Raw genomic sequence first — 14,063 nt, forward strand, 5'->3', positions numbered from 1 at the left:
AATAGTAGAGTTGCACGATTCTGGGAAAAAATGAGAATCATCATTTTTTTGTTTAGAATAAAGATCACGATTCTCGTGGCACAACATCATCTTTCACATTATACAAAATAATTGGGCTAACTTTTCTGTTTAGTTTTTTAATTCATTGAAGTGTATTTTTCCCCAAAAAATTGTGTTTGATAGACCGCTGCGCAAATACAGTGTGACATAAAATATTGCAACTACCGCCATTTTATTCTCTAGGGTCTCTGCTAAAAAATATATATATAATGTTTGGGGGTTCTAAGTAATTTTCTAGAAAACAATACAGATTTTAACTTGTAAGCAACAAGTGTCAGAAAAAAAGGCACAGGGGGTGAATTAACTAAAACTGGAGAGTGCACAATCTTGTGCAGCTCTGCACAGAAACCAATCAGCTTCCAGGTTTCTTGTCAAAGCTTGATTGAACAAGCTGCAGTTAGAAGCCGATTGGCTACCATGCACAGCTGTATCAGATTTTGCACTTACCAGTTTTAATAAATTAACACCTTTGTCTTTAAGTGGTTAAACTGACCTAATTTACAGACTGAAGTTTGCCCCTTTGATCTAAAAGAACCAAAAGATACTTTGTTTATAGTTATCTCGCAATGTTGGTAAACATTTCCTGGAGGCCCTTTTTTTTTGACAGCTGTGAGTGAGTAGAGAATGGCTCTGCACCGTTTACATAGAATAGTGAAAATGCTGGATTAAAATTGTGAGGAGTGTTGAATCGAGATCACGATTTCTTAACGATTAATCATGCAGCTCTACTTAGTAGGTGCTGTTGGGGCAACAGAAAACTTTCCCTTTTCTAATAGATATATTAGAAGGGGGTCTACTAATGCTGGGGTAGATCTATTGCTGCTTGGGGGCATTTGTTGTGGGGGGTGTATTGTTGCTGGGCGGGGGGGGGACTATTGTTGAAAGGGGGGGGGTGTATTGTTGCTGGCTGCAGGGGATATATTTGTGATTAACAAGTCGCATACAAATTACTTAGCACCATAAAACCATACTTGGCTTTGTATTCTCTAAAAGGGGTGGTACTGGCTGGGTGGAAAGGGAGAGAAATCAAGGGACAATGCTTGGAGACAGGTAGGGGGCAGAGACAAGGGAGGGATTAAAAGGGGAAGTTCTTGCACCTATTCTCTGAGAAAAAAAGCCCTGATAATAATAATCTAGATACAGGAGGTCCCAGGATGAGTTTTTTTTGTGAAGTATGTACTTATTTTGCCTGTCAAACTCACTTTAGAGCAAACCTGTGCTTTGCCTTTTTCATAACAAAGCCATGGGCTTATTTTAATCACATCTTCCCATATCCAATAGTATATATTTACCAATTTTTCGCTTCCACCTCTGAGTGCAGGGCTAACAGGTGAAGAAAATACACAATACTTCAAGGTATACAGGAGCATGTGACTATACATGAGAGTGCTGGGCCAATCAGTAATGTCATAGAGGAGTCCATAGCTCTGTGTAGTTGAAGGCTACAAATCCAACAGCTAATTGTACATTTCTGATGAAGATAGGTTGAATGTGCTCACTGATAGATGGAGCTCTACTAAGTGAAACAGCTTAGCTTGTACCGCGAGTGCAGAGCGCTGTGGGAGGCTCTATTTCTTGGTGCAGGCCCCTGGCTTTTTGGATCATTACAGAGGCGATTCAGTTTGCATGTGCCGCGCTATATAAGTTTTTCATTCATTCATTCATTAACAGTTCTAGAAGGAAAAAGCAGACACAAATAAATAATTTCCACCTACACATTTATTAATAAATTCAGTGTATAGCCTGAAGTTCTGTCCAGTCACAATGTAAGAAACCATTAGTGGAAAGTTACAATGGAGGTCCCCTCCACTCACTGGGGAAATACTACCTTTGGCCTAGAGTGGCTGCTTTATCACATTCTATTGAACAGGAAAATAAAAGTTCAGGGTGGACAGCTTTATTAACATTACAAGCCAGGACTCTACACAAAGGTATAGAAAAAGAGTGTCACTGATCCTGGAGCAAACAGAATACATGGCATATTGATACCTTAACAGAGATGAACCTTCAGAATGCAGTAATAATAGCAAGAGACTTTACATTATTTTAAGTAGACTATATACACAGGAGGCAATGGCAGTGTTAAATTTCAAATTTATGTTGATTTCCCTGGACTATAGAGGTCTAAAACAAGCCGGCAGAGACAGGTCCTTTGCAGGCATGTCAGGGGACTTGTAAGAAAAAGGGCGTCAGAAGAGCATTGGTTTCCTCTTGGCTGTAACTGGAAGGGTGCAGACGGAAGGAAGGCCAATGAGTATGTCTCCAGATCATCTGCACAAGCAGAGGTGTTACAGATAATGCGTGAGCTTTGGGCTGTAGCACAGGGCAGAAGGGCAGATGGGAAGGAAGGTAAACAGATTGCCTGAGTGTTTGTATGAGAAGGCAGCTCTGTAACCTCGTACTGAAGTTCATTTAGAGTTCAACATTTAAGGCCTGCATGGAAATACTACATGGTTTCCTGGTTTCTATCTGTCTTACAGTCTCTTTTACGTTGGCTGCTCTCATCTTCCAGAGCCACGCAGCTACTCAGAGTTACAATATCATTGGGAAACTCATGCTTTAATAGAATGCCACGCTCCCGATTACAGTCCAGCTCCTCAATGAATCCATACCAATAAATCACCAGGCCAGGACCAAATCTGAAAGATAAAAACATTTACAAAGTTAAATATGGTAACCAGAAAACAATTATCTAGAACCATTTACAGATTGTGCCTGCTGCCTAGGGCAGAACAAGGAAAATTAAAACCAGAAAGAGCTACTGATGAAAGCAAAACGCCACCTTTCTGCCCCTCTACTAGCATAGCATTACAGTACACAATCCACCAATCCAAAGCCTGTCCAGGAAAGAGAGATGGATTTATGTTACTAGAGCTGTAGAATCTTGACTCTAGTGTCAGCAGACTTTGGTGCTCTTTACCTACCCTTCATACAATAATGGATGCAAATGTCCAAGGCCAACCATACACGATTCAAATCATTAATGGGCAGGCTGACTGTACCAAGCTGATCAATCAACTTGGGTACAAACAGTCTGCTGCTATACCCACTAGCAATAATCACGGTCTTCTCCCAGCGGGCATAGTTCCCCCGACACCCCATGCAACCTGTGGTTGCAGAAAATAAATTTGCTTAGTGTATGGCTGGCCTAAGGCCCCTTTCAGACATGCGGACCGTATGTGCGCTTTTTCATCCATCCGTGTACGGATGAAAAAGGGACATACATGTATCCCTATGGGATAGTGGGTGTCAGCGGATGAACATTTCCGCTGACACCCGATATCATCCGTCCCCGCTATAGTCCGATTCTACAGATGGAGGAAAATCCTATTTTTCCATCCGTCTGCAGAGCGGATCGAGTGAACACAGACAGACGGTCCGTGTTCATCCGATCTCCCCACAGGGGAGAGCGCCGATCTGACAGGGCGGTCCCTGCACAGTGTGCAGGGACCGCCCTGTCATCTGCCGGTTCAGCAGGGATCAACGGAGCGATCCCCGCTGAGCAAGCGGATGTTCACGGGGCGGATCATCATGGGATCTGCCCGTGTAAAAGGGCCCTAAGGGTATATGGACACCAGGCAAAATAAAAAATATTCACGATTGGAAGAAAAATGCCTTAAAGTTCTACTCCAATTAAACCATTCATACAGCGATGAAACACTTTCCATATTTGAGAGCTGTTTTACCTGCCAAATAATTAGTTTTTCTGTCTATTCAGTCGAGATTCACACATCTCTTTCCTGTCTACCAAAGGTGGTCAGAGATGGATCATTATTCAGCTGCTTCATCAGGGACTGGCCAAATTTTGATCCACATGTGGCCACTGTAGTAAAACCTACGGATCAACTTCAACAGGCTTGTCGGAAAGAGCAGCTCGACGAGTAGCTGCAACTCTGCTCTGTGTATTCTAAAAAAGCAGAGAGTTTTCCACTATCCACCTTGAATGTGTGGATGGGAGAATAGGCTCAGTTCTTTTTGTACCATCTGCTAGCTGAACGAAAAAAACAAAACCATATTTTTCCACCAGGTCACCTAATTTAGGGTGGCTATTTTCCCTTGCAACATCCCATAAAGCCATCCTTACATGCAGGTGGAGTTGCGCCTCGCTACACTGTATGCATCAATAGTGGCACGCCTCTGATCCTTCCTCCTTCTCCAACAGACTGCTCGAAAATCTACTGTACAATGCTAGAAGTTACATACAACACCCAAGGGACTTTACCAAGAAACGCCAAGCAGTAACTTATGAAAAAGTAAAAACCATGAATTTTTTATTCCAAAAGGTATATTTAAAATACATGAATGTTCCCATCATAAATAGTTTAGCAAAATAATAATAAATAATAACAGAGAGCTGTAAATGATTGCACTACATTATTGGAATTCTCATGTTGAAAACTTTCTCAATGCGTTTTGTGAATCTCTATTCACTTCATCAGGAGGATAATATTTTGTTAAAGTATTTTTTAATATACTTCTAGAATAAAAAATTCATGTTTTTTTACAAGGTTTTTTCATGTGTTACTGCTTGCCATTTCCTGGGAAAGTCCTTTGGGCACTATTTGTATGTAATTTGTTACTGTTTGGGATGAAGAAATTGTCTGCGCATCAAACCACAAAAAAAGTATATATATATATATATATATATATATATATATATATATATATATATATATATATAAACATACATATACACACACACCCTGTATATATATTTATATATAGTACTGTACATTGTTAACTCTTTCCTGTGAAAACTGGAAGTTCAGGAAAGAAGCACTGAAAGTAAGGGGTAAGATTTGGCTTTGCCATAACAAAGAGTTGACTGGGGAATGTTTATTTTATTGTGGTCAATGTGTTAACCTAAATACTACTGAGGGCTCAATGCTACATTAACCACTTCAATACCGAACAATTTAACTCCCTTCCTGTCCAGGCCAATTTTTTAGCACTGTCACACTTTGAATGCCAATTACACATGCAACACTGTACCCAAATTACATTTTGAGACAGATAGAGCTTTCTGCTGTAGTTATTTAATCGCCAATGTTTTTTATTATTTTACTATATAAACAAAATAAAACAAAAAAATATGAAAAAATAAATGCAATTTTCTTAGTTTCTGTAATTTGCAAATAAAAATAAATAACCCTTCTTCATAAATTTAGGACAAAATGTATTGTTACATTTCTTTGGTAAAAATAACCCAGATCAGTGTATAATATTTAGTTTGTGTTAGTTATAGAGTCTACAAACTATGGTATATATATATATATATATATATATATATATATATATATATATATATATATATATATATATATATATATATATGTATGTATGTATATAAAAATTGATCAGTCCTGATGTACTGACAAACAATCTCTTTTTGTTCCAATTCTCTATTTGTTGAGGCCCTAAAATGACAAGACAGTACAGATATCGCCCAAATGGTCCCTTTTTGGAAAGCACACACTCCAAGGTATTTAGTAAGGGGCATAATGAGTTTTTAGAAGTTGTATTTTTTTGGAAAATTAAAATAAATACAATTTTTACATACTGTTACTAGAACAGTGCATCATCATCATATGACTGTAGTGGTGATCAGGGATACTGACTGGTGACAGTAGGTAAAAAAAATATATATATATATATTTTTTCTATTTTACATTTCTTTGTTAAATACTGTTACCAGAGCAGTACAAGGTTACTGCTCTGGATAGGGGATGATGATTTTTTTTAACACTATGATTGATTATAACAGTAATGAACTTTGTTATAAGCAATCATTTTTGTGAATGGTATCCATTCATAATCCTTATGTGCTTCTGGGATAGCTGTGATTAGCAACAGATATCCCATGGTACATTGTGCTGTGATTAGCCCTGTCTGTCGATTGTGATCACTGTGACTAATCAAGGAGATCAGAATGGCTATGAATGAAAGCCATTCATTGTGTACAACTGTTTTGACCGCTCTTATTGGTCACAGCAATCACATAATACTGAGTCTAGCCCGGTACACCGATCAGTCATCCACTGTGTCCAGCAGTGACAGACTAAGCCAGGGGTCTTCAAACTACGGCCCTCCAGGTGTTCAGGAACTACAATTCCCATCATGCCCAGTCATGTCTGTGAATGTCAGAGTTGTGCAATGCCTCATGGGATTTGTAGTTCCGCAACAGCTGGAGGGCCGTAGTTTGAGGATGCCTGAACTAAGCTGTAGACAGTGAAAAGGAGAGAAGCAAATGGATAACCACATTACTCTTTCCTTGCTCTCTATTTTTAGCATGTCCCTTGTTAGCGTATGAGCACTGCAGTGCTAATTGGCTCCTTGCATCGGTTCTCTTTTTCTCAGTCTTAGCTCTGCTATCCAGGGGAATACAAGTGGCTGATTACAGAGTAAATGAAAGTACTTACACTGCTTGCATAAATGAATACAGAACAGAACTTATTTTTTTGTCTTTTTTATCTTCCTGGAGTTCAGCTTTACCTGGCCCAGAGTAAACTTGATATATTCAGATATTTTCACTGGAAACATTTCTAGTATACAAATCCTAGTATTACCCTCAGGCTCCAGATTGGTTCTGAATACTCATTCTCAATTAGTGCAACATATTTCACAGGAACAATTTATACCCCGAATAGAAGGGGCAAAACGCAGGGCAGAGGTTTACAGATTAAATGTCCCATGAAAAGGTATACAGAACAGCAAAGGAAAGGTAAAATTCTTAGTTTATTGATGTCGAAATCTAAGCAGAAAACATTCCAGATTTTCATGATAGGTCCATTGGAAAAATGTTTCAGCATGTTATATCCCTATAGAGAAATATTAGTGCAAAAAGAGAAGCAAACCATCACACCACCATGAAATTTCAGCTATACGTCTGTGCTGTTCTTTTTTTTGTAAAACAAATACACAAGATATACACATCAATACCGTTCTTAATTTGTTACACTCAGACTTGGCTGCCTGCCTCTGTATCCATTCCTCCTACTTCAGATGGAGAGATCCCTCGGGCAGTGTCAGGAAACAGCCCCCTGAACTATTTGGCCCATGAGGAAGTTCAGACCTTCAGCCTCAGGTTCATAAACAAGTAATCACCATCAATCAGAGAGCCGCTACACATCAACCTCACCTCACTTATACAAACATGCATGGGGGCTGCTATGACTGGCCCCTCTCCCCTACTGAGAGCACTTGTACAACAGACTACACTGGTCATCTCTGGGGCTCCGCCACCGAGGCTTCATTTACGTCATTATTTTTAAAATGAGCTATAAATTAGGTCTTATGGACTCTTTTCTATTAGATTTTTTTCTCTCTTCTTAACCACTTAAGACCCGGACCATTATGCAGGTTAAGGACCTTGACCCTATTTGCGATTCAGCACTGCGTTGCTTTAACTGACAATTGCGCGGCCGTGCGACGTGGCTCCCAAAAAAATTGGCGTGCTTTTTTCCCACAAATAGAGATTTCTTTTGGTGGTATTTAATCACATCTGCGGGTTTTATTTTTTGCGCTATTAACAAAAATAGAGCGACAATTTTGAAAAAAAAAAAAAATAATTTACTTTTTACTATAATACATATCCCTAAAAAAGATATAACAATTTTTTTTAGGCCGATACGTATTCTTTTACCAATTTTTGGTAAAAAAAAAATCGCAATAAGCGCTTATCGATTGGTTTGCGCAAAATTTATAGCGTTTACAAAATAGGGGATAGTTTGGCATTTTTAATAATATTTTTTTTTTACTAGTAATGGCAGCGATCAGCGATTTTTTTTTGTGACTGCTACATTATGGCGGACACATCGGACACTTTTGACACATTTTTGCTATAAAAATGCACTGTTTACTGTGAAAGTGACAATGGCAGTGAAGGGGTTAACCACTAGGCGGCGCTAAGGGGTTAAGTGTGCCCTAAGGGAGTGATTCTTACTGTAGGGGGCGTGGCTGTAGGTGTGACGTCACTGATCGTTGTTCCCTATATCAGGGAACAGACGATCAGTGTCAGTGCCACACAGAAGAACGGGTAAGGTTTGTTTACACACACCTCTCCCGTTCTTCAGCTCCTGTGACCGATCACGGGACACCGGTGACAATCAAGTCCGCGGGTCCCGCGGTCACGGAGCTTCGGACCGGGTCGCCACCGCGCCGCCGGCACATTCGCGACCCCGCTGCTGGGCTCTTAAAGGCAACGTACAGGTACGTGCCTGTGCCCAGCCGTGCCCTTCTGCTGACGTATATCGGCGTGAAGGTGTCCTTAAGTGGTTAAAGGGGTTGTAAAGATAATTTATTTTGCCCTAAAAAGCTTCCTTTACCTTAGTGCAGTCCTCCTTCACTTACCTCATCCTTCGAATTTGCTTTTAAATGTCCTTATTTCTTCTGAGAAATCCTCACTTCCTGTTCTTCTGTCTGTAACTCCACACAGTAATGTGAGACTTTCTACCTGGTGTGGAGTGTCATGCTCGCCCCCATCCCTTAAGGGGGGAGGGGGCGAGCATGAGAGTCAGGACGCCCACAAACACACAGCTCCTATCTCTATCTGACACTCCACACCAGGGAGAAAGCCTCGCATTACTGTGTGGAGTTACAGACAGAAGAACAGGAAGTGAGGATTTCTCATAAGAAATAAGGACATTTAAAAGCAAAATGGAAGGATGTGGTAAGTGAAGGAGGACTGCACTAAGGTAAAGGAAGCTATTAAGGGAAAACATTTTTTACCTTTACAACCCCTAAGGGTTTATAAGAAAGACCTTTACAATGCCTCGCACAGAAGAAAACGTTTAAATGATTTTGTGTATTGCCCAACTATACACTGAGACATAATCAAAAAGGAAGAGCGAAACAATGAACCTACAGCAAACTGATTTTAAAAACATAAAAAGGGCAACCTCCTACCTTAGATTATTGAAAGAATATTATTAATAAAATGGTTCCCTTGTATAAATTTACATATGAATCTAGGGGATGTCCAAAAAAATTCTCTAAAGTATGAGATATTTGGACAGAGTCCAGAGATACTGTCGGATCCTCTGCAATCCCTCCATAGGATGCTCTGTATTTGATTCTGTTTAATTCATAGATGTGCACCTGTATACAGGGAGAGTACCAACTGAATTTTTACCTTGCACACTCCAGATACCTTGGGGTAGATTCAGAGAGAAGATACGACGGCGTATCTCCAGATACGCCGTCGTATCTCTGAGTGTGCGGGGTCGTATCTATGCGCCTGATTCATAGAATCAGTTACGCATAGATTTCCCTAAGATCCGACCGGCGTAAGTGTCTTACACCGTCGTATCTTAGGCTGCATATTTACGCTGGCCGCTAGGTGGCGCTTCCGTATATTTACGCGAGGATAATGCAAATGAGCTAGATACGCTGATTCAGAAATGTACTTCCGGCCGGCGCATTTTTTTACGTTGTTTACGTTAGGCTTTTTTCGGCTTATAGTTACCCCTGCTATATGAGGCGTATCCTATGTTAAGTATGGCCGTCGTTCCCGCGTCGAGTTTTGAAAATTTGACGTTGTTTGCGTAAGTCGTTCGAGAATAGGGCTGGACGTAATTTACGTTCACGTCGAAAGCAATGACGATTTGCGGCGGAATTTCGAGCATGCGTACTGGGATTTTTTCACAAACGGCGCATGCGCCGTTCGTAAAAAACGTCAAATACGCGGGGTCACAGTTAATATACATAAAACACGCCCACATCATCCACATTTGAATTAGGCGGGCTTACGCCGACACAGATACGTTACGCCGCCGTAACTAAGGGCGCAAGTTGTTTCTGAATACAGAACTTGCGCCCTAAATTACGGCGGCGTAACGTATCTGAGATACGTTACGCCGGGCGGATAGATAGACCATTCTATCTGAATCCAGCCCCTTGAATCCAGTTCACTTTAGACTTGGTTACCATATACCTTGCCTTTTGTTGTTGTTTTTTGTTGTGTGTGTTTAATTCAAGCCTGGGTATGCCCAATAGGCTTTGTTTTGTAATTAATTTTATACGCTTACAATAAAAAGAATAAAAAAAAAGAAAACATAAAAAAAGAGGGTCAGCCCCATAGAAAATAAAATAAAAGAAATGGGAAAATTTGAAAAGGTAAATATACAGTACCTAAACAAACCAACACAAAAAAATAATGCAGCGCCTCCAAATATAGAATATTACAAACTTAAAGCATGTGCCATCAAAACAATTGTAATTGTATTAAATATGTCCGGCTAGTGGTAGACATTAGCACCTCATCCCAAACAGAGCTGAATTATTCAAAGATATTCAACATTCAAGTTTTTGGCAGAGAATTCTAATAATATTAACCCGACATGTTTCGCCTAATAGCTTCATCAGGGGATATACAAATCAGTGAGGGTATGAGTAAGGGTCCCTTCCTTTGGTAGTGGTCACCTCTGGGAATCCTGGTGTGGTAAGCTCTCCTCCCATTGGGGCAACCTTTGGCAATTAAGTGTGCATTTCGTCTTATAATGTAAAAATAGATAAATAAATCCTGTGCTTAGGACCAAATGTGTACGCCAAAGGCTGCTGCCCCCCCCCTAAAAAACAAACCCCCTAGGAAGAATGTGAAAAGTAAAAAAAAGTGTGAAATGGGGGTAATGGCGCTGCCTACCCCTCTGTGCCCCTAAAATAGGTAGGGGAATGGCACTCCTAACCAAGGGTCCTTAAACTATTAATAAGTGAACTAATGCAATATTCAATGTGCAAAAACTATCATAAATAAACATTAATGTGATGATAAGATATATGTGTATACCTATACCAACTCTCCTGTAGGTATGTGCAATATTATAACAACACAATTCCAATACCCATAGTGTAGTGACAAAGAACCTTAATAACCATAAGGTAAAATGTAGCACAACCAGTGCAGTGTCAGATACACCCTATGTCAACATAATTGAAATAATAATGTAAAACAATGGCATAAAATGAAATAAAATCAAATAACAATAAACAGCAACCAGTAACAGTTATATGATGCACCAAATATGTCCTATGAGGAAACCATGACATGAAGTTCTATTGCTTCCAAACAAGGGTTTGATAGTTTATGTGGAGCAACTTCTTGCAGTGAGGGAGGTGCTCCTATGTCACAAATGGTGGATTCGTAGTGGTGGTCCGGTGTTGCCCCCACAGGGATGCCCACTCACCGGATCCTACTACCCCGCCGGGGATGTATGGCATATAGTGCAGACTTCCCGGTACTGTTACTCCAGGGCTCCCCTTGATAGATCGGGATCTTCCACGATTAAGGATTCCCAGCAACAAGTGATGTAATGATTCATCAGAGAGAAAAAAATTTGGCTCCCATAGTGAAGTATTCAAATAAAATGTATTATTGCGGCCACTACTGCCGGCTATAACATACGTAGTGTAGCACTTATATAAAAAACAGTTGTGGCCCAGATACTCATTTTTTCTCAAAATTGACGCTCTATTTTTGTTTATAGCGCAAAAACTAACAAACCGCAGAGGTGATCAAATACCACAAAAAGAAAGCTCCATTTGTGGGGAAAAAAAGGACGCCAATTTTGTTTGGGAGCCACGTCGCGACGCAGTGCCGAATCGCAATATGGTCCGGGGCTTAAGTGGTTAAGAAATGCAATATGAATATGAATGAAAACACGCACTGTATTACATTAAAAGTAGGCGTTTTCCCAATTTGGTTGCAAACGTGAAAATACACTTTAGGGATTAAGGTTGCGACCACCAACCAATAGCAATGAATGGAGGCAGAAAGGAGGAGAAAGCTCTCGACTTTGATAAGCAATATCAGCATAATAAAGTGTTCCCGATTTCAGCAGCCCCAGGTTCCAAAATACAAACAGGCACTGCAGGATGTCTCTTCTTCAAAGATATTTAAACTTTGCACTTTTTTCTCCCTTCGCAAACGGTAATTTCAGTGGCTTTCCACCTCCCCCCCGCTCCCGCTTGGTCGCGGTTGTTAATCCAGCCCCCCACTTACCCCCATCTAGGTTTTTGAAGCCTATCGGAGACTCTGGCTCTAATTACATGCTTTAAACCCCCACCCATTGGAATCCATGCACCAGCGCGCTGCATATAGATTAGGGGGCTAGACGCATTGATGGGGGGGGGGGGGTGTGCCGTGCACCCCTAATGGATGGGCCACCCCTGGGTAATTCACAAAAATTCTTATCAAGTTTTCAAAACAACTGCAACCCGATGTACCAATAAATCAGAAATCAAAAAGAAGATTGTCCTTTTCCCATAAGAACACCTCCTTCATGTTTTGACATCATGGATCTGTTGTGCCTTTTTCTGGCGATATCCATTTTGTATTTTTCTATTTAGAAATAGATGAAATTAACTTTATAAGTGATTTCTTTCTGTTGCAATCCTTTCTGTCAATGGAGAGAATGAAGGAAAACTGGAAAGGAACAATTTTCTGTATGCAGCTGGACTTTTCTGCCTGTTTCACTACTTTTCACCTCTGGCCTCATTTTTATGTGACATGCTTGTTCACTGCCATTTTGCAGATATCATGTTGCATTCAATAGTTTTCACTTCATGGCTTTATAAATTAAAAGTTATTTGACAAGTGAAGTGGAAAAAAATGTGAAAATGTGAAAGTCAGGATGCTAAAGTAAAATCCCAACTAGAAACTAAACAATTGAAATATTAATCTAAGAACCGTTTTACCTGTGAAATAATTTTAAATTCTGTTCAACCAGTCTTGTGATCCAGGCACCCAGGTCAAAAAGCCAAGTCTTTAAAAGAGATGTATGGAGAAGTATTTTATTTATTTTTTCTGATTCATACTTACAGTTGTGCTCAAAAGTTTGCATACCCTGACAGAAATGTTGCCATTTATATTGAAAATATGACTAATCGTGCAAACAAACTGTCTTTTATTCAAGGATAGTGATCACATGAAGCCGTTTATTATCGCATAGTATTTTGGATCCTTATAAAATCATAACCACAGAAATCACCCAACTGTCCCTGTTTAAAAGTTTACATACCCCGGAATGTTTGACCTTGGTACAGACACACAAGGTGGCACACACAGGTTAAAATGGCTATTAAAGGTTAATTTCCCACATTTGTGGCTTTTTAAATTGCAATTAATATAGGTGTATAAATAGTCATTGAGTTTTTTAGCTCTCACATGGATGCACAAAGCATGCTAGCTACCGTACTAAGCTACGGGGAGCAGAACAGTCAAAAGACCTGCATAACAAAGTAATGCAACTTCACAAAGATGGAAAAGGATATAAAAGATACCTAAAGCCTTGAATATGACAGTCAGTACTGTTTAATCCGTTAAGAAGTGAAAAATTCAGGGCTTTTTTGATACCACTCCAAGGTCAGGAAGACCAAGAAAGATTGCAGCCACAACTAACGGAAGAATTGCCCGGGTTACAAAGACAAACCCACAGGTAACCTCAGTTTAGCTTTTAAGGGAACCTGTACTGAGAGAATATGGAGGCTGCCACTGCTGAACTCTTCTAAAAAAAACTAGTTGCCGGGCTGTCGCGCTGATCCAATGTCTACAGCACTTTATGCATTGCTGACCTTCAACAAGTATACACATCAGGAGTGGTTTTCCTTCAGACTGTCTAATCTGCATGTTTGTTCCTTGTCAGTGGCTCAAGGTATTATATCCAGACACTAACATTTTTAAAAGAAGGTTGACAAAGGGAAACCTCACAGTTCCCTTTGTGCAGGTTTATTTTTAACAATTTTATTATACATAAGCCCCATATGTATTTTTCTCAGTGCACAGAAGAAAGTCAAAGCAGACCCCTGGCTGGTTGCTATGGTTATTACAGACACTTTTCTTTCCTGTAATTTTAAGCCTATTTTAATCGCTTTTTTCACCTTTGACTTTTAAATATTTAATGAAGGAGATAAAACTGCATAACACAAAAATATATATATATATATACATACAGGCTTCATACAATTATAAAAAGTATAATTAGTAACCACTTCTATATTTCACCATATTG

General features: G+C 39.8%; 1 protein-coding gene across 7 annotated transcripts in view; it reads right to left on the reverse strand.

Moving 5' to 3' along the window:
• Nucleotides 1-1,761: 1,761 nt before the first annotated feature.
• Nucleotides 1,762-14,063, reverse strand: part of CDIN1 (CDAN1 interacting nuclease 1) — a 482,433-nt gene continuing 470,131 nt past the window's right edge. For 6 of the 7 annotated variants that reach the window (XM_040333849.1, XM_040333848.1, XM_040333850.1 and 3 more), the window contains one exon: nucleotides 1,762-2,699. In XM_040333849.1, coding sequence (XP_040189783.1) covers nucleotides 2,507-2,699 — 193 coding nt within the window. In that variant the 3' untranslated portion in view covers nucleotides 1,762-2,506. Of the gene's footprint in view, nucleotides 2,700-12,750; nucleotides 12,819-14,063 lie in introns of all 7 variants that reach the window. The other variant, XM_040333852.1, reaches the window with a different exon arrangement.

This window comes from Rana temporaria, chromosome 13 (genome assembly GCF_905171775.1).
Source record: "Rana temporaria chromosome 13, aRanTem1.1, whole genome shotgun sequence".
Lineage (NCBI taxonomy): Eukaryota > Metazoa > Chordata > Amphibia > Anura > Ranidae > Rana > Rana temporaria.